The sequence below is a fragment of the Phodopus roborovskii genome, unplaced genomic scaffold, assembly GCF_943737965.1.
Source record: "Phodopus roborovskii unplaced genomic scaffold, PHOROB, whole genome shotgun sequence".
NCBI lineage: Eukaryota > Metazoa > Chordata > Mammalia > Rodentia > Cricetidae > Phodopus > Phodopus roborovskii.
The window spans coordinates 20,173,690-20,197,660 of NW_026126588.1; the positions used below are offsets into that span (position 1 = coordinate 20,173,690).

Consider the following 23,971-nt stretch of genomic DNA (forward strand, 5'->3'; position numbering starts at 1 on the left):
GTTAACAGTGCTTGCTGCTCTTACAAGGCATCCAGGTTTAGTTCGTACATATAAAATAAAAGTACATCTTTAAGCCGGGCAGTGGTGGCGCATGCCTTTAATGCCAGCACTTGGGAGGCAGAGGCAGTCAGATCTCTGTGAGTTCGAGGCCAGCCTGGTCTACAGAGCCAGTACCAGAATAGGCTCCAAAGCTACATAGAGAAACTCTGTCTTGAAAAACCAAAAACTGACCAAACAAACAAAAAAAAAAATTAAATTAAAAAAACAGCTGTGCTTTAAGAACTATTTTTTTAAAAATGAAAATAAAAAGTAGCTTAGGCTAGCCCTAAAATCATGATCCTCCTGCCTCAGCCTCTGCAGCTGGTTGATTTCCCATACATGCCACCATAATCCACCACACTTTGCTATAAAACAGAACTCAGGGGAGCCACTGACATATGTACCAGTGACAAGATGAACGTCAGGCAATGAGAAAATGTGGGACCAAAGGACATATAGAGTATTGCCCTGGAGAACCCTAAGCGTGGGCTTCTCACATCAGAAACCCATCTAGCCATTCATTTATTCATTCACTTATCCGTCATCTATCGTTTAGCACTGAATGGGGAGCAGCTCTTCAGCCTGTTGCATTGTGTAAAAGAGCTTGTTTGAGCCTCAGGCTGAAGGAAGGGTACAGGGGTCTATAACAGGAGGTGGAGGGCTTGGGGAGACACACGTGTCCGAGCATGCCTGAGGACACCACACAGAGTGGTATCTATCCTGTCTTCATTTGCTCACCCGTGTCTACAGTAAGTTGGCTTTGTGGGTGTCCTGATGATGTATCTACTTTGTGTTCACATTTTAGCAGCCACTTGGGGCGGAATGTGACAAGTATAAAGATGGCCAAGGTCAACACCCAGTACTCCCAGCCCTCTCCGACCCACTCTCCAGTAAAGACCCCGGACAGGGATCTCAATCACGTTGAGGACGGCCTCAGCAGGTACGATGCGATTTTTGTTTCATGTGGGTTTATGGGTTGGGCCCATGACTGAGACTAAGAAGAAGAGTGTCTTAGTGTTGGCCAGCCACAGGATGCTGTCCAGGGCATTCACGGGTCATTGTGCTATCTTAGTTTCTTCTCCTGTCCTTAAGATCAAATACTCTGACCAAAGCAACTTAATGAAGAGGTTTGTTGTGGCTCGTGAGTTCAAGGATATAGTCCATCATGTTGAGGAAGCTATTGGGTGACTGCTACATTTATTAATTTTGTATTTTATTATAACTGGGTGTGTGTACCGCAGCACATTTGGAGGTCAGGGGGAGTTGGCTCTCTCCTTCCACCATGGGGTACCAGGAATCAAAGTCAACTTTTCAGATTTGCATGGCAAGTACCTTCACCTGCTGAGTCATCTCTCAAGCTTGTGGTTCTTAAGTTCTTGCCGAGAGGACTGAGTTGAACCATGAGAAACTCTCTCATACTTGTCATTTTGTCCTGCCATTATAGAATGGTCCAACCTATACAAGACTAGAAATTTCTCCCTGCTATGGAAATGCATGGTGACTGATGGCTCAAAACAGCCATGGCAGTCCCTCATTCCCCCACCCCTCATCCATCATTTCTTCTCAGTTGCAAGCCTCCATTCCTTTCTCAGATGCTCGCTTGTTCTTTTCTTTGTCTAGACCCTTTGCGTGTTCAGAGCGAATTACTAACAAATGCGGTTGTTAGTATTGGTAGTCAACTTAGACTCTAGAATTACCTAGGAGACAAAGTTCTGAGCATGTGCAGGAGGGAGCTTCCAGATTAAGTTAACTGGGGTGCAAAAAGAGAGGATGTGTGTAGATTTTATGATAATTCTACAATTTTATATAATGGACTTGGGCATCTGGAGATGAGGCCATTGTCTGGGATGGGGATTCTGGAGTATCTCCTACAGACAGCTATGTATCCATCAGGCATCGTCTCATGTTTTTGTTTTTTAAGCTCACATGCTTGAGTGTCAGATTGTCTTAGAGTCACCCACATTCAAGGCTAGGGATGTAGCCCAGTTGGTTGAATTCTTGCCTTGCTAACATACATAGAACCCTGAGTTTGGTTGCCAGTACCACATAAACCCAGCCATGGTGGCACAGCCCCTGAGAATTTCAAGGGCATCATTTCCTGCTATAAGGAGTTTGAGGCCACCCTGGGTCTATGAGATCCCATCTCAAACCAGCCAAGCAGGGAGGTCCACCCTGACTGTAAAAACCGTTGCGTGGGCTGCATTGCCTCCCAGACCAAAGGAGTATGCCAGGGGAGCCCGGTGTCCGTTTTCCTCTGCCTCCCGGCTTTGATGCCTCATGGTGGGTGGTACCCTCGGACTGAGAGCCCAGATAAACCCTCCCTCTTTAAGCCACTTTTCTTGGATGCTTTGTAGAGCAGTGAGGAAAATAACTTAACACAAGAAGGGATGTCAGCAATTTCCAAATACTAGACCCTATTATTGCAAACCTATATCCTCCTAAGATGCCAGGAAAGCAAGGAAAATCTCAAATCCCAAGAGCCTGATGTTACTGCTGGGCCCTGTGCTGTGACTCTTTTACCTGCACACCCAAACCTGACACAGAAGCTCCCTGCAAGGACAGTTTAGCTGACATTGGTGTCCCACCCCTGGGGACCAATTCCTATTGCTTGAGTCATTGCTTCTTATTTCCAAGAAAGAACACCGTTACAACATGTCTACTGCTAACGCGTTCGCATGCAAAAACAGTTTCTTTGCCACGATCAGCTAATAAATGCCCTTGAAAGGACCTTCCATGTCAGGTCTGGCTGTGTAGGAGAAAGAGCCGCAGCACAGGGCCCAGCACTAACATTAGGCTCCCGGGACTTTGGGTTCAGCGGAAGAAGCAGAGATTGCCACAGGCAAGTGGAACTCCTCCCAGTTGCCTCTTGCCTGCAGTGGGTCTGGACAAGAGCTCCTCATGCACCTTCCAGGTCCTCTGGGCAGAGAGCACAGCCACAGGGGTGTCCATCTGCTTCTTTTCACTGAGATGAATCTCAGAGAAGGGCAGGCCCATTGGAGGTAGTGAGCTGCGGCATCAGCCCAGATGTTTGCCTAACCAGAAACCACTGTGGACTCTGTCCTGACCCTGACTTGACAGTAATCTGTAAGCCCCACCTGACTTGTGGGATCATGGGAGCTCTTGATCATCTGCCAAATGCATTGCCATCACACAAAGCCATGCTAACTCCCTGCCTTGGGCCTCTGGCTCCTACCAGCCTTGCTGCAGGCTCTCACCATGTTCTGAGCAGGCGAGAGTCATATACACTCTAAAGGTGTTAGCATCACGGCCAAGGGATCTGAAGTGATGCCCTTCGAAAAGTGCTACTTGCCATCCTAGATTTGGATCCTGAACGTCACCCAAAGGCCCATGTGCTAATGGTTGGGTCTAAGGGTGGTACTGGGAGGAGGCAGAACCCTTTAGAGGTGAGCTTTGTGCAAGGACCTAAAGTCACTGGCTGCATGGCCCCAAAAGGAGCTGTGGGACTCAGGCCTCTGCTTTTTCCTCCACTGTGTATGACGGGCTGCCTTCATGCAGTCACTGGCCCAAAGCAGCAGAGCTGGTCTCCAAAACTGTGAGCCAAAATGGACCTGTTTGTTTATAAGTTGGTTATCTCGGATATTTCCTTAAGACAGAAAGACAACCACCCCCCACCCCCATGACCAGCATGGTTCAGGCTCTACGGTTGCTTAGCAATAGAAAGTTGCCCAACTGCTCTAAGCCCATTTCCTCGAACATCCACAGGCTTGAGTCTAGCGTTGACCTCCTGGCTTGTGGTGAGATTAAAACTTGCTGAACACAGTGCTCTTGGCATGGGTCTTGCTGTAGTCCGTCGTCTTCTTCCTTACTTAGGAATCACCGTCCCTCTCTGGCCTCTTGTCCTCAGACCTCTCAGGTAGCCAGGTGTCTAGAGTTAGCCCTCCCTTGCCGGTGCCGGAGTGGTGCTTTCTCAGCCTGACCACTCTCCGAGTCTCCCGAAGCCCACCTGTGTCCTCATCCAACACAGTGAAAGTACTGCGGGTCCCCTGGAATCATACAGAGCTTTCCACAGAACAGCCAGGAAGTACTTCCTGTGGGAGAGAGAAACAGGCTTTCTCACATGCAAGCAGAAGTTAACCCAATGAAGAGCATGATTTTCCGAAAGGAACATCACAAGAAAGGTTGAAATGCTTCCTTCAAATGAATGTGTGTGTGTGTGTGTGTGTGTGTGTGTGTGTGTGTACACATACATACATACATACATACATACATACATACATACATCTTGAAAATACCAGAAATAAATGTGTCTCAATCTGAACATGGTGGCACACGCCTACAATCTCGGTATTCGGAAGCCGGAGAAGTACAGCCAGGAGTTCAAGGCCAACCTCGGGGTCGTAAGAAAACATGTCTCACAAAAGCCTTAAATTTTTCTTTTCTTCTTAGTTGTTTGGCTCCATTTTAAGATACTACAATAGCAAAAGACTCTCCAGAATGTACTACAGAGAACTTTGATGAGGTCTGAGGCCACCCCAAATCCCGACCACAGTGGACACTGAGACAGAGGCTGTTCCTTGAGGCTATTAAGATTTTTTTTTCTTGGTTTTTCAAGACAGGGTTTCGCTGTAGTTTTGGGAGACTCTCCAGAAACTTGCTCTGTAGACTAGGCTGGCCTTGAACTCACACAGATCCACTTGTCCCTGGCTCCTCAGTGCTGGGATTAAAGTCATGTGCCACCACTGCCTGGTGAGGCTACAATATTTATTTAATGCTGTTTACAGGCAGATAGCAGCTTGGCAAGGGCTCTGGAGAGAGGAAACCAGAGCCTGTGTGGCAGAAGCATAAGTCTCTTGTACCTTTCTGAGGATGGGGGAAGTTTCATGGTTTAAGCTTGCAGCCAAGCTTTCTGATTCCCAGGCAGGAGGGAAAGGAGAGGGGGTTGGGAGCAGGACCTGTGGCCACCAATACCCACTTTGATGTAAACTTTCTTCCCAGGGGAGACGTCACTGCACAGGGATGCCTGTTATCTGGAGGCTCACGGGGTCTTAGGCAGGATATGGAATGCTGCAAGGTGTTGTGGCCTGAACAACCATTGGAGTCTAACATTGCATACATACAGGAAATTCCAGAATGTTCCTTGGGATCAGCAAGGAGAGCCCAGCATGTATTCAAGATAAAACTAAAGCTGCCTCGGGGACTGAGGCAGAGTCTTATGTCCATCGGGGGTTTTCACCCCCACCTAGCATTTATTTATTCTCCATGTAAGGTTGAACAAATGAGATGGCTCAGAGGCTAAGAGCACTGGCTGTTCTTCCAGAGGATCAGGGTTCAATTCCCAGGACCTACATGGTAGCTCACAGTCCCAGGGGAATCTATCTGATGCCCTCCTCTGGCCTCTCAGGCGCTAAGCACATATGTGGTACACAGACATACATGTGGGCAAAACACCCATGTATATAAAAATCTTAAGGCAGATTTACAAAGGACTCTGGCACATACACAAAACATTGTGAGTCCAAAAATCCCTACTTTAGGGGAAGAAATCGTGTTTGGACAGACCTCATCATTACATCCAAACCCCAGTCCTTCAGGGGAGCTCTTGGAATAAATAATTAAGACTTTTGTACTGAAATAGAAGACATTGTTTGTTCCCAATCGGAGAAGGGGCCTGCCATCACCAGCGTGCCCCTGGCCCTTCTAATGCCCCTAGAAGACGGAGCTACCACTGTTTTGTCCCCTGAGACAGCAGCTCTCTTATCACATTGAAGGTCTGGTTTTCCTTTCTCTTATTAAGTTATTAGAATGATTTTCCTGAGGGAATGACATAAGAAAGGTTGAAAATGCTTCCTTCAGATGGAAAAAAAATACACCTTGAGAATACCAGAAATAAAAGTGTCTCAATCTGAGCCTGGTGGCACATGCCTACAATCTCGGTGTCCGGAAACCAGAGAACGGCAATCAGGAGATCAAGGCCAACCTCGGGGTCACAGGAAAACATGTCTCACAAATGCATTTTTCTTTTCTTCTTAGTTGTTTGACTCCATTTTAAGATACTACTCTAGCAAAAGCCCTTCAGACTGTACTACAGAGAATTACCATGAGGTCTGAGGCCACCCTAAATCCCTACCTATTTCCTGCTGTAGCTATTTCGATCGCGCTTTGGGGGTGCAGGGGTCTGTGTCTCACAGGAGAGAGGTTTTCTTCATGCTGCTGTCTGAGCAGAACCCAAAGCAATTATCACCAAAGAAAGACATTTTCACCCTGCTTCTCAGGGACCAAAGACTTAAAAATGCACCTGCCTTCTGTTCCCTGCTCACGTGTGCCCAAAGGCACTGGAGACATTCGGGGTCCTCGGGCTTGAGAAGAACAGCGTCGTGTTCTCTAGCCTTGCCAGCAGGTCATGTGTGCTTACTCTTCCGTTCCCATGTCACCCGAATAAGACAAGATGTTACAAAGTCACCAGCTCTGAGGTGTATGGACACCTCTGCCCTCGCCCAGTGACAGGTGACGTGGGAAACCTTCCCAACACTCACTTCCCTCTACAAACGTGTTTGGAGATCGAATGTCACAGTCTGAAATGTCGCTTGTGTTTTAAGTCATTTCAGTGTGTTGTACTGCTTGTCATTGTCCTTGTTGACTACGGGGAGCCTTTCACGCTGGGAGGAGGAAGGAGGCTGAAACCTGGTACCACCCAGAGGGGAATCTGATCTCCTCAGAACAGATTCTGCACATGGTTGACAATTCATCAGGCCACCTTGTTGGAGATACTGGAGCCAAGATAAAGATGGGTGTGGGGCCCACAAGTGACTCAGTTTCTACCTGGAGTCTATTCTGACTTATAAGACATTAGAGTTCAAGCTTGCTTGCTCCAGCCTCCCTGAGAGCCCTTAGAAAGTTCTGATTAAGCCCATGGGCTAGGGTATATTATCTCTCTAATGAGCTCCCAATGCCACCGTAGGCACAGGGAGATAGGGAATGAAGCTGCTTGCTGCTAGCAGGACTCATGTGGTAGAGAGTGAGCCTGGCTGCTCCTCAATTCAAGGACAGTGCAGAGAGATGGTTAACCAATAATACCGCTCTTTGTTCTGCTCTGCCTCTGGTCTGCATAAAAGCAGGGTCTAAATTAAACTCAGGGCTGTCTGGTGTGCTGAAGGCATGAACAGTCGTCCGGTATCTATCCCATGTTTCTGTCTCTGTTTCTTTATCTTCCATTTCTCAGTCCTCACGCCCCTACTCAGGTTACCCAGCGACTCATTGGAGCAGGCCCGACAGATGGACGAATGGCAGGCAGGGCCATGCCGGGACCAAAATGACTTACCTTTGTATACATTTGGCCTTCGACATAAACTTCACGCCAGGACCCCGAAGATGGACTTGGGGAGTGATTGAACCTCTTAGCCCCTCTTCCCAATGTGGCCATATTAAATAAATCTTTTTCTGCTCTTCACTATTAAATTGTCTCTTTAACTGGCTTACTTAGGGCCGGTGACTAAGAGTGACTTGTCAGAGATGCCAGGGTCCAGCCTGACTCTATTAACTCCAGTAACAATTTGTTCCTAGAAGGCAGCGTCACACCTGAAGTCATCACCAGAGTTGGTGTCAGGCTGTTCCCTGGCATCTCTTCCTGTTTCCTGCCTGTCCGTCTCTTGGAAGGTTCCAGATCCCCATCATTTCACCGACTACCTACTTTAATCTCATCTGTATCTGCATCTTCCTGGGGGCTCAAGTGTCACCTCAAACACTCAATTTCTCTCTGCTCTGTCCATCTACCTTCCATGCATTTGGTAAGATAAGTTTCTCTGAGAAGTAACGACAGTCATGACGTTGACAGTAAGGATACTGGAAGTCTGTCAGGGAATGTCGCATTGGTATAGCCATGGAGTGTGCGAGACTAGCTGGAGCGATTCTTAAGTCTGTTTTAATCTCATAGGACCACCATGTTTTATATATGTCCCCTTGTTGAGCTGAGCATCTTCGGAGAGTGTGAGCTACAATTAGATTTGCTGTATAAATGCCCCCCAGACATTTACCAAAGTTAGAGGCCAACGAAGAACAATGAGTAGCAGAATTTCAGGCATTCTGAAGCAAGGGAGGAGATGCATCAGAAGAAAACCCCCCTAGGATTCCCTACAGTCATACAGTAGAAGGTTCTCATCATCCTTTGGGGATAAATGTGCCTGTAGGGGCTGGAGTATTGGAACAATACTTAAATCAACATGGGGTTGCACATACTTCTTTCTTTACGAAAGAAACTTAACTTACCAGAGGGTGAGTGTCCAGCCCTCAGGTTACCCAGTGGACAGATGCTGAATAAGAAATTAAATCCAGCCTCCTGGCTGTCCACTCTGCCACCCGTCCTGAAAGTAGGTAGGAGGCGGTCTGCATGCAGTGTCTCACAGCTCTGCCCTCCTCACGTATCACAAGTTTGATTCTTTTGCTGCGTGTGCCAGGAAGTCTGGTACTATGCAAAGGGCAGACAGGAGACTGAGTGGAAATGCTCGGTGGGCTGTAGGGAGCCTGGAATTGGTAAAGCTGATGGTAGGGACAGAACACCTCCATCTTTAGAATTGCCTCTGTATCTTCCAGACACTTTGATCTGAAGAGCTCTAGGCATCAGCTGCTACCCACCTCCCATGGCATTCCAAAGAGTCAAGGGCTTAAGAAAGACATGCTCACACGTATACCTGCGCGCATGCGCGCGCACACACGTACAGGCACGCACGCATGCACGCACACATGCACGCACACACACACAGGCCACAGGCACGCACACACACACACACACACACACACACACACACACGCAGGCATGCACGCACCAAGGTGCTGTGGGACATCCCTCCCACCTTGGTCTCAGCAGCAGCATGTCAGCAGGACCTGTGGCAGTGTGTCTTCTGGGCACACCGGTGAGATGCAAGTTGTCTCTTAAAGGTACGGGGGGGGGGGGGGTATTTGTATCCAGCAGTGTGAAAACAGAGCCCTATTCGTGTAGTGCAGCCAGGCAAATCAGAGCCCTATCTCTGACCGCATGCCACAGGGCTCCATCCTTAGCTATGTCCCATTAAACTTTGTTTTCATTTATGTTGTCAGTGAAAACACAAAGGACAGCTTTGTGAAATGGGGTAGGAAACCCTCTGGACTTCTATTTTCTCTTTTCCGGCATCGTCGCTCTGATACATGGTAAACTGGTTGTAGCTGATACACAGGAATCTGTCAGCCTGTGTTTTGTTGTATTTGTGATCATGTTGGGGGATGGCTCTCTCTGTACACCAAAGACCCAAAACATCACATGATTCAGATAGACGGCAAGGCCTAAGAGTCAACTAAAAAAAAAAAAAAAAAAAAAATCAGTCATACCAGTACAAGTTAAGGACGTCAGAGTTCCCACCAACCTGTGTTGTAAGACTTTGGGACTTGGAAACCAACACATACTTCCTGGTTTGGTCCCAGTAATCACAGGGACCTCTTGGTTTCACTGCATGGCCAAGCTAGAGCTCAGTGAATTGGCTGTGATGAGGGGAGACTTGAACCTCAGGAAGACTGAATGGGATCTGTGACCTGAACAGCCTGACTTTGTCCTGGTCCCTATCACTGAAGGTGGCCAACACAAAAGACGAGGCCGTCTAATTTCACATGGTTGTGGGGGTGGGGGTGGTCGTGGAGTTGCTGGGAGGAAGTTGGGACAAGGGGGTGCATGCTGGCAATTGTGACTGTTCAAAGACATCCTAGCTAGGCTGTGGCATGGGAATGAGTCCCTACCCTTCCCGCACACACCCATCCCTGCGGGTAGAATGCTGCTACAGAGAACTCAGCACCTGGGATTCTCTCACCACAGGGAGTGAGCTTCACTCCCACTTAATCTTCGCTTCTTGCTTATCTACCTCGTTAAGAAAGCCGATTAGTTCGATTAGTTTGGAACAGGCCATGTGATAGAATTAATTTGCCTTGCTGGGTTTCCTCAAGAGTCATAGAGTGAAGTCCAGATCCCTATGGGACACTGCCTGGCTGGTTTTTAATCGAGGTGGTCAAATTCAGCCTTGGGTGGTTTTTAAAAAGACAGAGAGAAATGCTCCTGGTCTTATCCATCACACACACACAAGGCTCCACGCCCAACGTGGACCTGTACCAGTGTGGTCGTCTCCTGCCCTATCAACACATGTGCTGTCCAGCCTGAGTGCATAGATGGAGTGTGACCTCTCTTCACCGTTGCATTCCTGGGGACAGAGACAGAGTTTGGCAAAGGGTGAGTGAATTTGGTTTTTTGGTTTTTGTTTTTTTAAACACTGCTCAAATTATTTTAACTGTGCTTGGAGGAGTAGGCCAACCCCATGCGATGATAAACACGTAAGTGTCCAGAAAGCTTATCCACAGCATACAGAGTAGGAAGGGAGGCTTCTAGAAGGAGATAGAGCAGACACAGAAGTCAGTGATATGTTGGAAGTAAAAATCTTGGCTCTGGAAGCTTTGCATGGAAGTACTTGCTGTGGTCTAAGATGGCAGGTTCTGGAACTTCCCCTGGCCTGATCTCTGAAGGAAACCATGCTACTAACACTTGCCACTTAACTCATATATAGTAGCTAATCAAAATCTGCTGTCCTTGGTCAGAATTGCTATAAAGAAAGTGTTTCTTAGAGTTGACACTATGGCTCAGTGGGTAGAGGTGCTTGCTGCCAAGCCTGAGGACCTGAGTTCAATCCCTGGGACACCCATGTGGAAAGCCAAAACATATTCCCCCAGGTTGTTCCCTGATCTCCACACTTGCACGGAAGGTACACACACACCAAATAAATAAATGTAAAGAAGAAGGGCCATGTTTAGCTCAGAAGCCAAGATTTGCCATGGATGGAAGAAGAGGGCCTCTGGTTTGAGAATCCGCAATGGTGTCTTTCCTCCTACTGCCAGCATCTGCTCTTCTCACTCCCGACTGTCTGGGAGGTGGATGCGCTTGGAATCAATTAGCATGCTGCATATTTGATTTCCGAGGTCTCACTCACCATGTGAGGAGACATCTTCCACACTGCAGCCGGGGATCGCCATGGAGACCCAAGGACTGGCTAGATCTGCACGGAGCTTATTCAGAAGCCAGGGGCCAGCCAGGTAATGGACCCTGCACAGTCTTCACCTTGGGAGAATAGAGACCTCAGAAGGCGTGTTAGATAGGGTCGAAGCTTTGCAGAACAGGGCAAGGAGCAGAGTACCTGAAATCTGTCAGTGGCTAACTTCTGTCCTCTTGAGCCAGATCATCTGAGCTCAGAAAAGTCAAAGAAAAATAGCTCTAGCCTGAAATGACTTTAATAAAAAATAGCATGGAGTGCCTCTCAGTCCTGGAGAAACTCAGAACAAACCCAAAAGAGGCCGTGCAAGGCTGGGTAGCCGCGAGAGGACGTTGGGTGGTATTTTCTGAAATAGCTCTGGAAGGTTTCTTAGTATGTCTAGACTCTTGCATGCATCCTTTGCAAAAGCACCCGACAGACTGGCAAATATCTAAGCTCTCTCTCCCTCTGGGGATGCCTGACTTAAGAAAGTCATTCCATTCCGCCCTTCCGAGCTTCATCTGAAAATGCTTCTAACAGTGCTGGCTGCAGGGCTGGCTGCAGCTACAGCATCCCCAGCAGCCATCTCAGGACAGATGCTCCCCAGATGCTGAGTCTGTTACTTTCCGGCAACTTTCTTAAGCCAGCCGTCTATAGTGTTGGTTAAGCTGACTGTCAAATAAGTAGATAAGTGAATTTATTTATCCATTTTCTTTCTTTTATTTATTATTATTATATTTTGTATTGTATTGTATTATTGTATTGTATTGTATTGTGGGGGGGGGGAGAGGGAGAGACATTAACTGTCTTTCTCAGTTGCTGTCCACCTTAAGTCTCTCTCTGAACTTGAAGGTCACTGACTAGCCACCGATCTTCTGAGGCCCTCCTGCCTCTGTCCCTCAGATCTGAGATGACAGACACATACCACCCCTGCTGCCGTTTCCATGGGTGCTGGGATCAGAAATAGGGTCTTCGTGCTTGCACAGCGAGAATGCTATTTACTATCGAAATGGTTTCCAGTGTTTTATATCAGTAAGATTTGCTCTCTCGAGCCTCTTGGTTGCAAAGAAGAAAGCGTCTTCGAGTCAGTGCGACGTAGTAAAGACCTCAGGACAGGGCACCGTTTCAGGATAGCCATGTGGTCTGTGATAGAGATGGAGACATGCAGGGGGTTGGGAGGCAGCTGCCACCCCCTTCCTTGTCCTGTAGATTGTCATCGACTTTATGCCTCCTTCTACATGCCTCCCTCGTTTCTGCCTCTCTTTGATCACACAGTCAGGAAGATGACCTTGAGTGAAACCCTCAACCTCAACATCATGGGCCTGCCAGTTGTTCAGAGAGAGGCAGGGGTGATGCACTCTGGGCTAGTTGTGTGATCCTTCTGGCTGGAGCTGTGGGGGGTGGGGTGGGTCTTCCTTCCATTCCCTTAGCAGAGGATAAGCAGGGACAGTGTCCAGAGCTGAGAGCAGCTGCAGCAGGCCCCTCAAAATATGTCTATGCAACCAGGCTTTGTGCAAGAGATTGTGAGGGGCTACTTTGTTGCTTCAGTGTTGCGAGGGTATAATTAGGGTCAAGGTGTTTAGCGATTCATGACTTGCAGGTTGCTCAAGGCTGATTGTACTAGAAACACCATCTATGGAGGTCTCTACAGATATGACCTGGAGGAAACCAGAGAGGCGCACAAGCGGAGAAACAGAGGCAGGGGGAAAGAGGGTTTGAGAGACGGCCCGGTGTCAAGAGAACCTGCTGTTCCGTTCCCAGAACTCACATAAGCTGCCTCACAGTGCTCTACACACATACGATACATATAAGCAGGTGCACACGGACACGAGCATACACACACACACACACACAGTGAGAGAGAGAGAGAGAGAGAGAGAGAGAGAGAGAGAGAGAGAGCAAAGCTACAAAAGCAACGAGCTGGGGTTGGGCCTGTCTTCTCTTTCTCTGGTGAAAACACAGGAGGCGAGAGGCATGGCAGGGCAGGCTTCCCTAAGAATGTTCTGGAGACACGGGTTGGGTGCAGTCTCAGGGACTGAGCCCATAGCACGCTCCTAGCGGGGGTCTGGTCTGTTGTGAGGATAGGGACCAGACACATTGCGAAGGTACTTCTGCACCAGCCTCAGCAAAGTCCTGGAGCTTGGGAGAAAAATAAGGAATAGAACACACTTGCAGAGGGAGGGGCTCACACTCTGTGTGGTTGCTCGTTCATGGTCTGAGAGAGTACCTGACATGAAGCCACTAAAGGGAAGAGGGCGTCCAATCCCATCACAGTGAGGATGGCGCAGGCGCAGGCGCAGCTGGCACACCGCACATTCAGCTGAGAAAACCAAGAGCAGCAGGGCCGGGCATCACACATCGGAGCCCGCCACCCCCCCCCATGGCCCACTTTCTCCAGCAAGGACCTGTGGGGGACAAGTCACATGTAGACCACAAGGGTTGTATACTTTCACTGTTCCCGTGCCTAGCAATATTCTTCAGAGGTTTTATTTTTCAATTTTTATGTGTATGACTGTTTTACCTGGCATGTATGTATGGCGCCACGTGAGTGACTTGTGCAGTCGAGTTCACATGAGGGCATCCGACCCCTAGAACTGGAGCTACAAATGTCGCGAGCTGTTTGGTACCAAACCCAGGTCCTCTTCCAGGAGCAGCGAGTGCTCTTAACTGATGAGCCATCCAGCTCTCTTTAATAACCCTAACAAGAGGGCTGCTCTGGGCAAAAGGAATGATGAGTGCAAATGCTGGCTAACGCCCCATTGGACAGAGAGCACGGCTGTGGGAGAATTGGAAGGACAAAGCCTTCCAATATAATAAAGAAATAGCATCATTTATCAACGAGACTCTGCCCCAGACTGGAGAGGGAAGGGGAGACGGGGCCCTGAGCCAGAGACCAGTCCCACCTCCACTGGGCGCCTCTGCTGCCTCTGGGCCCCTGGAGGCCACAGTAGGGTCTTTTCCTGTCCTTTCTGCTCCCGTCAGTCTATCCTTTCCCCTTCCAGGGTGTCACGCCTCATCGTCTCACTTCGAGCATGGGCTGCCAGGCACTTACACCACCAGGACCAGAGGCCTGATTCCTTCTTGGATCGTTTCCAAGGAGCTGAGCTGAATGAGGTGTCCATCCGGGGAAGCAATGCCCAGCCCAACGAAGGCGGACAGGAGCCACCAGACAGAGGGAAAGGGTAAGACACAGAAAAAGGGAAGAGGGCCACCTGCATTCCAGCAGAGAAGCCCATGGGTCTGGCTGAGATGCCCCGAGGAGACCCCTGTGGACATCTGTCCTTCAGGGCTGAGATGCCCCGAGGAGACCCCTGTGGACATCTGTCCTTCGGGGAGTACTACATGCTCTACCTGGGCAGCTTAACCTAGCAAGTTCAAGGTCGGTGAGGGACCCTGTCTTACAAAGGGTACGTAGTGCTGGAGTAGGTGATTCAGTGGTAAAGAACACTGGCTGCTGTTTCAGAGGACTCGGGTTCAATTCCCAGCACCTACATGTTGGCTCACAGCATCTGTAACTCCAGACCCAGGGAATTTGAAGTCACCTTCTGGTCTCCATGGGCACTGCGTACATACACACGGTACACAGACATACATGCGGGCAAAACATCCATACACATAAATAAAAACAAGGGAAACAAAAAAATAATGGTATGTGTTACTTGAGAAATGACACTGAGATTGTCTTCTGATCTCCACACATGCTCCCACGCACAGACACACTTAACACAAATCATACAAGTGTGTGGGACTTTTCTTTGCAAGTGATAGTGCCAATAAACCCAGATTTGGTGTTCTGCACTGATCTGCACTGAAGAAAGGCACCTTCAGTGTTCTATTGCTGTGAAGACGCACCATCACCAACTCTTCTGAAAGAAGGCATTGGGGGTTGGAGAGGTGGCTCAGGGGTTAGGAGCACGGGCTGTTCTTCCAGAGGTCCTGAGTTCAATTCCCAGCAGAACACTGTATACATAATAAATAAAAATCTTAAAAACAAACAACAACAAAAAAGCATTTAACTCAGGGCTTGGCTGCAGTTTCAGAGGATTAGTCTACGTCGTCATGGCAGGGAGCATGATGGTGGGGGGAACATGGAGGCAGGCAGGTGTGGTGCTGGAGAAGTATTATTTGAGAGCTACATCCTAATTCATAGCCAGAAAGAGAGGCTCTGGGCCGGGCAGGGGCTTTTGAGACCTCAAAGCTCACCCCAGCGACACACTTCCTCCAACGAGGCCACGCCTCCTCATCCTCTTAATCCTATAAAGAATGCCACTTCCTGGGGACCAAGCGCTCAAATGTATGAGGACCATTCTTATTCAAAATACCACAAGAGGTGTCAAGGTCCCTGGCTGAGGTTCAAGGGCCCCCTGGAGAGGCGTGTTCACACGTGAGGTTCCGAGCAGGCTACAGCTACAAACCCTTCTGGGTTTGAAGGGGTCCTGGGTACTGGCTAGGACATGAGCAGAACAGAACCAGCCACTGGAGACCCTGATGGAGTGTGGACACAGAGAAACAGGAGACATGGCAAATGATCTAGAAGAGGATCTGAGGGGTGGGGACGCGTCCTATGGGAAGCGCAGGGTCTCATGCCCTGCCCTTCCCATCTGAGCCTCAAACTCTGTATTGTGGATGACAGCCTTGGGTTTCTAACCCCCCTGCCTCCGCCTGCAGGGTTGGGGTTTCCCGTGTGCATGGCCACACTGGCTGTTGCAGTGCTGAAGATCAAACCCAGGGCTTGATGTATGCTCAGCTTGCAGTCTACACCCCAGCCCAGGAAAGGGTTGCTAGCCTTTTGTTTGTCCTTGAGCGGGGTGGTGAGCTGGGTACTGCAACAGTCCCGGACAAAGGACATAGTGAGTCCATTGCCCTCTTCACTTGCTTGCTTTTCAGATGAAGGCAGTCTGGAACTTTCTACAAGTAGCCAGACTGGCTCAATCTGTTTTATATAAACAAAGACTTCCTTGGGCAATCTGATTAAATTCTCTTCCTACAACCTTAGACTAATGGAGACAGATGTTGTACTGAATGCATAAGTCCAGTGTGACCAAACAAGTGGAGGGTTGGGTAAGAACCACTTAGGGCTAGACCAGAGAGGCCTGGCTGCTCACCAGGAGGCTCAGATGAATATGAACACACAGGGTCGGGGGCTTCATGGAGAAGGAGGGTTTTAAATGTTTGGAAGCTAAGTCCTAACTGCAAAGCAAAATATCACTTAGAGATGCTTCCCTCTTGTGCATCTAGTGTTTGGGAGCAAGGCCAGTGTACCCCAAGAGATGGGTGCCCTCTCCACCACTCCCAGGAATTTCAAGTCAGTGAAGAATTTTCAGAGGAGTAGAACAACTCAGAATCAAGTGGCCGAGGCCACATCTTAAACAAGGAGAAGTCGTCTCGGGAAAAGGTAGCCACATTAGCATAGAAGAAGCACATTTAGTCTGGCTGAGGCATCAGTAGCCACACATACACACACTCACTCACACACAGACACACACATACACACACATGTGCACACACAGACACACATACACAGAGGCATGCACATATACATAGAGACACACTCATACACACAATCACACACACACACACACACACACACACACACACACACACTTTGTTCCTGATAACAACAATATCCTGTGATCAGAAAGCTGTGAACAGAAAGGCTGGAAATAAGTGGGTGGAGCTGCTGGCATCATCTCCTCAGCCTGAGTCATTGAAACCTTCCCCATTGGCCTGGTTCATAGCCCAAAATGATGCTAATACTTGCAACAACTCACAGGAAGAGTAAGCACCCAAGCCCCAGCCAAGCATACTGGCTTTCACTTCCCTCAATCCTAGGAGCCACCCCACCACCCTAGCAACCCCTCACCACCCCACCTCTACATAGAACCTCACTTTGCCTCTCTCTCCTACTCCTGCTTATCTCCTCCGAACGCAGGAAAACCATTCTAGAGTCCTTCCTTTTGTTGCAAATCCATCCCCAAGGGCAGAGGGGTGGAGGAGACGAGTCTGTGTGACTTCTCTGGGGGAATTCTTGCTACTTTTCTGTTCTTTGTTTTTCTTATCCAGAAAGTCAAGGGATTTCAGGAGATACGCCCTTTCAGCTTTAATACCCTCTACCACTGCATGTTCCAGGGTGCAGATTTGGAATTTCCTTGCAGAGCAGTAGGTGGTCTCCTTGACTACAAGCATGAGTTTTCCATGGTACAACCTCAAGGTCCTGGGAAGTTGGGAAGTGCCCTTGTTTTATGAGTGGCCTAAGCTAATCTTGAGGGAACCATCAGAGCAACCTATGCAGAAAATTCCCCCCTTGAATTGATGACCAGCCTCTTGAAAGTGTGACTGCCATGACTAGGTTCAGTCACAGTCCCTGAGCTGGCAGATGAATTCATTCAGTGTATGCCTGTGACATGCCACCCAAGAACCCTGGGACTGTGTGGAGGGGAGTGGTTATGCCCATGAGTGGCAGCAGGCAAGCACGGGCACACACATCTGCGGCTTCTGCCTCTCAGGAATGTCCTCAGGAAAGATGACGGGGAGCCATCAACATCAGTAAGAAATGCCAATTGCTTGACTTGCAGTTGACAACGGGCCAGACTGGTACTTACTTCCCGCTCCTTTCTTTGAGTAGGACTCTAATTCCTTCAGAGCACAATGACGATTCTCTCTGGGCCTCTTTCTTCCTGTTTCCTTCCCATTTCTAGAACTTTTATTTGGTTCCTAAATATGGTATAACTCTCCCTTTGGGATCAAATTGCTCTCAGCTTAAACCGTTAGTATTTTGTAAGCCTGTATAGGATTTGGGGGCAGTGGTGGGTAGATCTAGGGGTCAGCTGGATGGTGCTGGGCTGGGTCCTCAATGGTTGGGTAGCGGGGGTTTTAGAAAAAGCCAAAACCTATTAACACAGAGCCTCAAAGCCTGGCCAAAGCAAGCTGAGGGGCTGGGCAGTCTCAAGTGAGCCCAATAAGCTTGTGGGCAGTGCCCTCTGGTGGTGACACTCATTAAGACACCAGCGGTCAAAATCACATCAATGGTGACTTGCCTTTTGTGCATCCTGATTAACAAATGGAAGAACTCTTCGTTCTTATCCACTATCAAAAGATAACATTATTCTTGATATCTCAATTCTGTCTCATCCACGATTCTGCAATCATGTGCTCCTCCTCCCCCGCAGAAACCAAACAGGACCTCAGAGCTGTCGCCCTGTAACAACTGGACAGCATTTAAGGCCAGGGATGAGGTACAACTGTGACTGGAAAGGCTAGAGCTTGGCAGTTTGTCTTACTGGAGTCAGGCGGCTTCATGTAATTTGCTAAATGAAGCTGGGACTCTTTCTATGAAAGCAGGTTATAGGGCTCTTTTGTGAAGGCATCCTTGGGCTTAAGTTGAATTTAAAACATTTTTTAAAATGTATTTATTGCCAAAACTTTGAAGGGTTAGGCAGGTCATAATAGCTCACACGGAGGATGGAAATGGTACCAGAAATGAAGAAATGCCACAGCTGCTCCTGCTGCAATGGTGGCTCCCTCCTCTCCCTCCTCCCCTCCCTCCTCCATACATGATCACTGCAGTTAGCTTATTAACCGCACCTACTCAGCCAGTTGGCATGACATATGATTTTTAAAAGCCTGTATGACACTTTTCCTTGTATGTGAATTTCAGTATATAACCCATTGCATCAAAATGTCTCTGGCCTCTGGCTGTATGTACCTTTCCAAGGACTAGTGGAAGTGGATGATAAATTGTAAAACACTAGCCCAAGATACTAATTTCTCAGTCCTTTAATAGAGAGGTTTGCCTCAGACTTCTAGAATAATAGTCATGATGGAATCGGAACTCTCTTATCACAAATACAGTGAGAGGTAGAGAGAGTCCCAGGTCACTCTCCATTGCTTCCAAGTTCAGTCCTGTGGAGCTGCTGCAGACACGCACGCACGCACGCACGCACGCACGCATGCACCCACGCACTTCCAGCCTCAGTTATGCGGAAGGCATGGGTGGACCCTGGGAACTGGCGTCGCCACAGAGCTCAGCCAATATTCACATGTCCCCTCACCAGCACCCATTCGCGTTGCCTCCCTGCCTTTTCATTCTGGGATGCCACGTGAAGGACAAGGGGGGTGTCACGGGGCATCTGGAAACATCACCACCAAGATTTTACAGGCAGTCATGCAGGTTCGGCACAGAGGGAGAGACCTCCAAGTCCAGCCTGACTCCCAGCCTGTCGCCCCCACAGAGACCCCCCTTGGAACTTCTGTAACCTCTGCTTCTTCAGCCTCAACCTAAAACCGCCACCCTCAGGTCACTGAGCTAATCAAGACCCTTAGCTCCCCCAAAGCCTCTCCACGCACAGTACTGTGTGTCTGTTTTCCCAGAAGGAAGAAGGATGCCATTGTGGTGGACCCTTCTAGCAACATCTACTACCGCTGGCTGACCGTCATTGCCCTGCCGGTGTTCTATAACTGGTGTCTACTTGTGTGCAGGTAGGAGCAGGGGCATCACTTTGGGAGGCCAGGGCGGAAACTGCTACATTACATGTGTAACCCGGAGGAACTGCAACTAGATACAATGAGTCTATTCACGGCCCAGGGAGGGAGGGGTCTGTGCTCTGACACTCAGCCCTGTCCTCACTCACATCTCCCCGTCTTGGGTTCTCCAGGGCGTGTTTTGATGAGCTTCAGTCAGAGCACCTCATGCTGTGGCTGGTCTTGGACTACTCTGCAGATGCCCTTTATGCTGTGGATATGCTGGTTAGAGCCCGGACAGGTGAGTGTACCCCAAGCCCAAGGACTTAAGTAGTCCAGGTCACAGACCTTCAGTGGGGGGCGGGGCATAGGGTTCTCAGGACTGGATGTTGCCCATCTTTGACTAAGATGTGCCTGGGAGATCTGAGCCCCACCAAACACAGAGTAGATGGGTGCTGGTATCTTGATGCTCGGTATGCTAAATCCTTCAGTAAGACCTGAGCATCGTCAAGACACCTGGGCTCTGGGACCCTCTGTCCCAGCATTCTGTGAGCAGGTCAAGCTGGCTCTCTGAGCCTCATATTTGTCACCTGTGACATAAGGGCTAAACTGCCACACGAACGGCCTTTTCAGCACTCACTGTGTTCAGTCTGGGAATTAATTCCTCTCCTCAGGAATGTGGAAGATCCAGGAACCACTACTTTATTGTTCTCAGAGGAGTTTTACATTGGTGGTGCACACACCTTTAATCCCAGCACTTGGGAGGCAGAGGTAGGAGGATCTCTGTGAGTTCAAGGCCAAGGTCCAGTACAGGCTCCAAAGCAGTACAGAGAAACCCTGTCTCAAAACAAAAACAACAAAAAAAAGTGAGTGGGTTTGTGCATGTGAGTGTAGTGCCTACCCAGGCCAGAAGAGGGCATCATTCCCCCACGGATCTGGAGTTACAGGCATTTGTGAGCTATTGGGCACAGGTGCTGGGAACTGAATCCAGATCCTCTGAAAGAGCAGCAAGTGCTTGTAAGTGCTGAGTCACCTCCCCCAGCCCCTCAAAGAAGTGTCAGCATGTGAAGAACTGAAATTCAAAACAGGGCCTAGGAAGATGATGAGTCCTTCCAAACAGGCTCTGGCTGGGGTTGAGACCCACCTACACCTATGTGTGAGAACCGGGTCTCCCTGGCTTTCATGGATCTGTCTCGAATGTGCACACATCCCTCACCTTGTAGAGGCCCTTCTTGTTGCATCTAAGATTTTGGAACTAACAACCCCGCTCCCAACGCTCAAGGGAAACACACCAAATTGCAGCAGCAAAGCGCAATGCACAAACCCCCTCAGCTCACCTTGCTTTCTCATTAGAACCATGAAACAAATGGTAAGGTTGTCTTCACCTTGCTGATTCAGAAACAAAGGCCCTCCATCCACATTCACACCACAGTCAGGCCAGACTGGCAACCACTGCTCCCGTCCACATCAGTACCCAGCATCTCAACTTAGAAGGCTTGAGGTTGGCATCGCTGAGCTCTGCTGCTCTGGCTTCAGCGTACGTAGTCACAGTGGTCTGTGAATAGACACTGAGACCCTGCCCTGTCTCACACAAGCTTCAGTGGAACAACATGCCCTCTCTCAGAAATCAACTCCACCCCTTGATGTGTTTGGATATTGTCCTTGGCAATGCCAGACTCAGCGGCAGAGAGGGGTCAAGACACCAGGTGGCCATGATCATAGTCCAAAAGGAAAAGAGCTTCCCTCAGACTTGGGAGAATCATAAAAATGGCAAGAAGTCCCAAAGCCAGGATGCTACACACGAAAGCCAGGACGCTACACACGGCTCTCCATAAACACACGCACAAATACCCAAGATCTACAGATCCTGCACCTGCAGATCCAGTTGACCGGATAGAAAATACTTGAAAAAAAAAATTCTGTGATGAACATTTGGATGTTTTCGTCTTCCTTGTCATTATCCTCACAGGGCCCAAAAATGACTTTGTGGCATTTATGCTGTTTGCATTGGGTACTATAAGAAACCTAGAGAGGATTTTAAAATAAGAGACTGACTATGCATGGGTAATGTGCAGATGTGACATCATTCCATGGAAGGCACCAGAGCATCTAAGGATTTTGGTTTCTTTGGAAGGAAAGAGGTTAAGGGGGTCCTGGAACCAGTCCCCTATGGATCCAGAAAGGCAATTATTTGACAAGAATAACAGAGAAAAGGGGGACTTGGATTTGGCTGAGTCAGCAGCAGCAACACCTTGAACTTGTGAAGGAGCCTCATGGTTTAAGCCCTGCAGGACAGGCCCTGAAATATTTCACTGGACACCATAGCTGGCGAGACCGGCTCGGTAGGCTTTTATCTGCGTTTTTAAAGTTTGATGATCAGTATTTTCAAGCTTACACGGAAAGCAGAGGGAGGGAATAGCATTAGGAATGCTCCCGCCCCCTCGCCCAATCTCAGTAGTTACACTAATAATCTGTTTGCCTTTTAAAACTTAATCTTCATTCTTTGCTGTTGTCATATCCAGTCTATTTTCAAAGTCATGCTTTTTAAACCCGAATAGAGAACTGGGAATACAACTTAGCCATAAACCCCTAGCTTATACAAGGCGCTGGGCTCAATTCCCACAGAGGAAAAAAATTAAACAGAAGAACATTATAGGAAACGTAGCAGAGTGGGTCTCGGCATCAGTATGTCGTGTCTCATATTGTTTCTGTCACATACGCATCACTGCTGTGTAACTGTGATGGGGAATACCGGGGAATACCTTTCTGTAGCCAGTTTAAGCCTCTCTGATGCCCAAGTGACACCTCCCCCTTCTCCCTCCTTAGGTTTTCTTGAGCAAGGCTTAATGGTCAGGGATACCAAGAGGCTGTGGAAACATTACACAATGACCTCGCACTTTAAGCTGGACATCCTGTCCCTCATCCCCACAGACCTGGCTTATTTAAAGTTGGGCATAAACTACCCGGAACTGAGGTTCAACCGTCTACTGAAGTTCTCTCGACTCTTTGAATTCTTTGACCGCACAGAGACAAGGACCAACTACCCCAATGTGTTCAGGATAGGAAACTTGGTTCTGTACATCCTCATCATCATCCACTGGAATGCCTGTATCTACTTCGCCATTTCCAAGTTCATTGGTTTTGGGACAGACTCCTGGGTCTACCCAAACATCTCCAAGCCAGAGTACGGGCGTCTCTCCAGGAAGTACATTTACAGCCTCTACTGGTCCACCTTGACCCTGACCACCATTGGCGAGACCCCACCCCCTGTGAAAGATGAGGAGTATCTCTTTGTGGTCATAGACTTCCTGGTGGGTGTTCTGATCTTTGCCACTATAGTAGGCAACGTGGGCTCCATGATTTCCAACATGAATGCTTCAAGAGCAGAGTTCCAGGCTAAGATCGACTCCATCAAGCAGTACATGCAGTTCCGGAAAGTAACCAAGGACTTGGAGGCTCGGGTTATCCGGTGGTTTGACTACCTGTGGGCTAACAGGAAGACCGTGGATGAGAAGGAAGTGCTCAAGAGTCTCCCCGACAAGCTGAAGGCTGAGATCGCCATCAGCGTGCACCTGGACACCCTGAAGAAAGTCCGAATCTTCCAGGACTGTGAGGCGGGGCTGTTGGTGGAGCTGGTGCTGAAGCTTCGCCCCACCGTGTTCAGCCCTGGGGACTACATATGTAAGAAGGGTGACATTGGAAGGGAGATGTACATCATCAAGGAGGGCAAGCTGGCCGTGGTGGCTGATGACGGGGTCACCCAGTTTGTGGTCCTCAGTGACGGCAGTTACTTTGGGGAGATCAGCATCTTAAACATTAAGGGGAGCAAGTCGGGGAACCGCAGGACGGCCAACATCAGGAGCATTGGCTACTCAGACCTGTTCTGCCTCTCCAAGGACGATCTGATGGAGGCTCTCACGGAATACCCAGACGCTAAGAAGGCCCTGGAGGAAAAGGGTCGACAGATTCTGTTGAAGGACAATCTAATTGATGAGGACCTGGTCAAGGCCGGAGAAGGTACTAGAGACGTCGAGGAGAAGTTGGACTACCTGGAATCATCCTTGGACACTCTGCAGACGAGGTTCGCGCGACTCCTGGCTGAGTACGGTGCCTCGCAGGCGAAACTCAAACAGCGCCTCAGCCAGCTAGAGAGCCAGATGACTGGCAGGGGTCGTGACGGCTCGCCTGATGGGGAGACTTCTGGGGATGCTGCAAAGACAGAGTGAGGGAGGCAGGTGGCTGTCTGCCTCCTGCCTCCCACCGTCAGTGGACACTATCTGCACCCAGACGGCACAGGGCTTGGCTGGGGATTTAGCTCGGTGCTTTCAACCCTTGCAAGTGGTGCGACTGCAAGATTGGTTTCCCCATCTAGGAAATGGGACTCATGGGAGGCAACTCCATGGAGTTCCAGATTATCGTGAGGTCTGCATGATACGTGGCAAGGGGTTGGGGCTTTGGAAAGTGTGAAGTGTCCCCAA

The 23,971-nt window shown here is 49.0% G+C and overlaps 1 protein-coding gene across 1 annotated transcript; it reads left to right on the top strand.

Moving 5' to 3' along the window:
* The first annotated feature begins 878 nt into the window (after positions 1-878).
* Cnga3 (cyclic nucleotide gated channel subunit alpha 3) lies at positions 879-23,719 on the top strand. The gene is made up of 6 exons (XM_051204304.1): positions 879-979; positions 10,984-11,097; positions 14,036-14,215; positions 19,404-19,511; positions 19,688-19,794; positions 22,320-23,719. The coding sequence occupies exons 1-6, from the start codon at positions 879-881 to the stop codon at positions 23,717-23,719; spliced, it is 2,010 nt and encodes a 669-aa protein (XP_051060261.1).
* The last annotated feature ends 252 nt before the right edge of the window (positions 23,720-23,971 follow it).

Bases quoted from the DNA above. Each gene is read 5' to 3' on its own strand.
- Cnga3 (XM_051204304.1), top strand. From the start codon at position 879: ATGGCCAAGGTCAACACCCAGTACTCCCAGCCCTCTCCGACCCACTCT. The intron at 19,512-19,687 runs GTAGGAGCAGGG...TGGGTTCTCCAG, and splicing joins TGGTGTCTACTTGTGTGCAG to GGCGTGTTTTGATGAGCTTC. The intron at 19,795-22,319 runs GTGAGTGTACCC...CTCCCTCCTTAG, and splicing joins GCTGGTTAGAGCCCGGACAG to GTTTTCTTGAGCAAGGCTTA.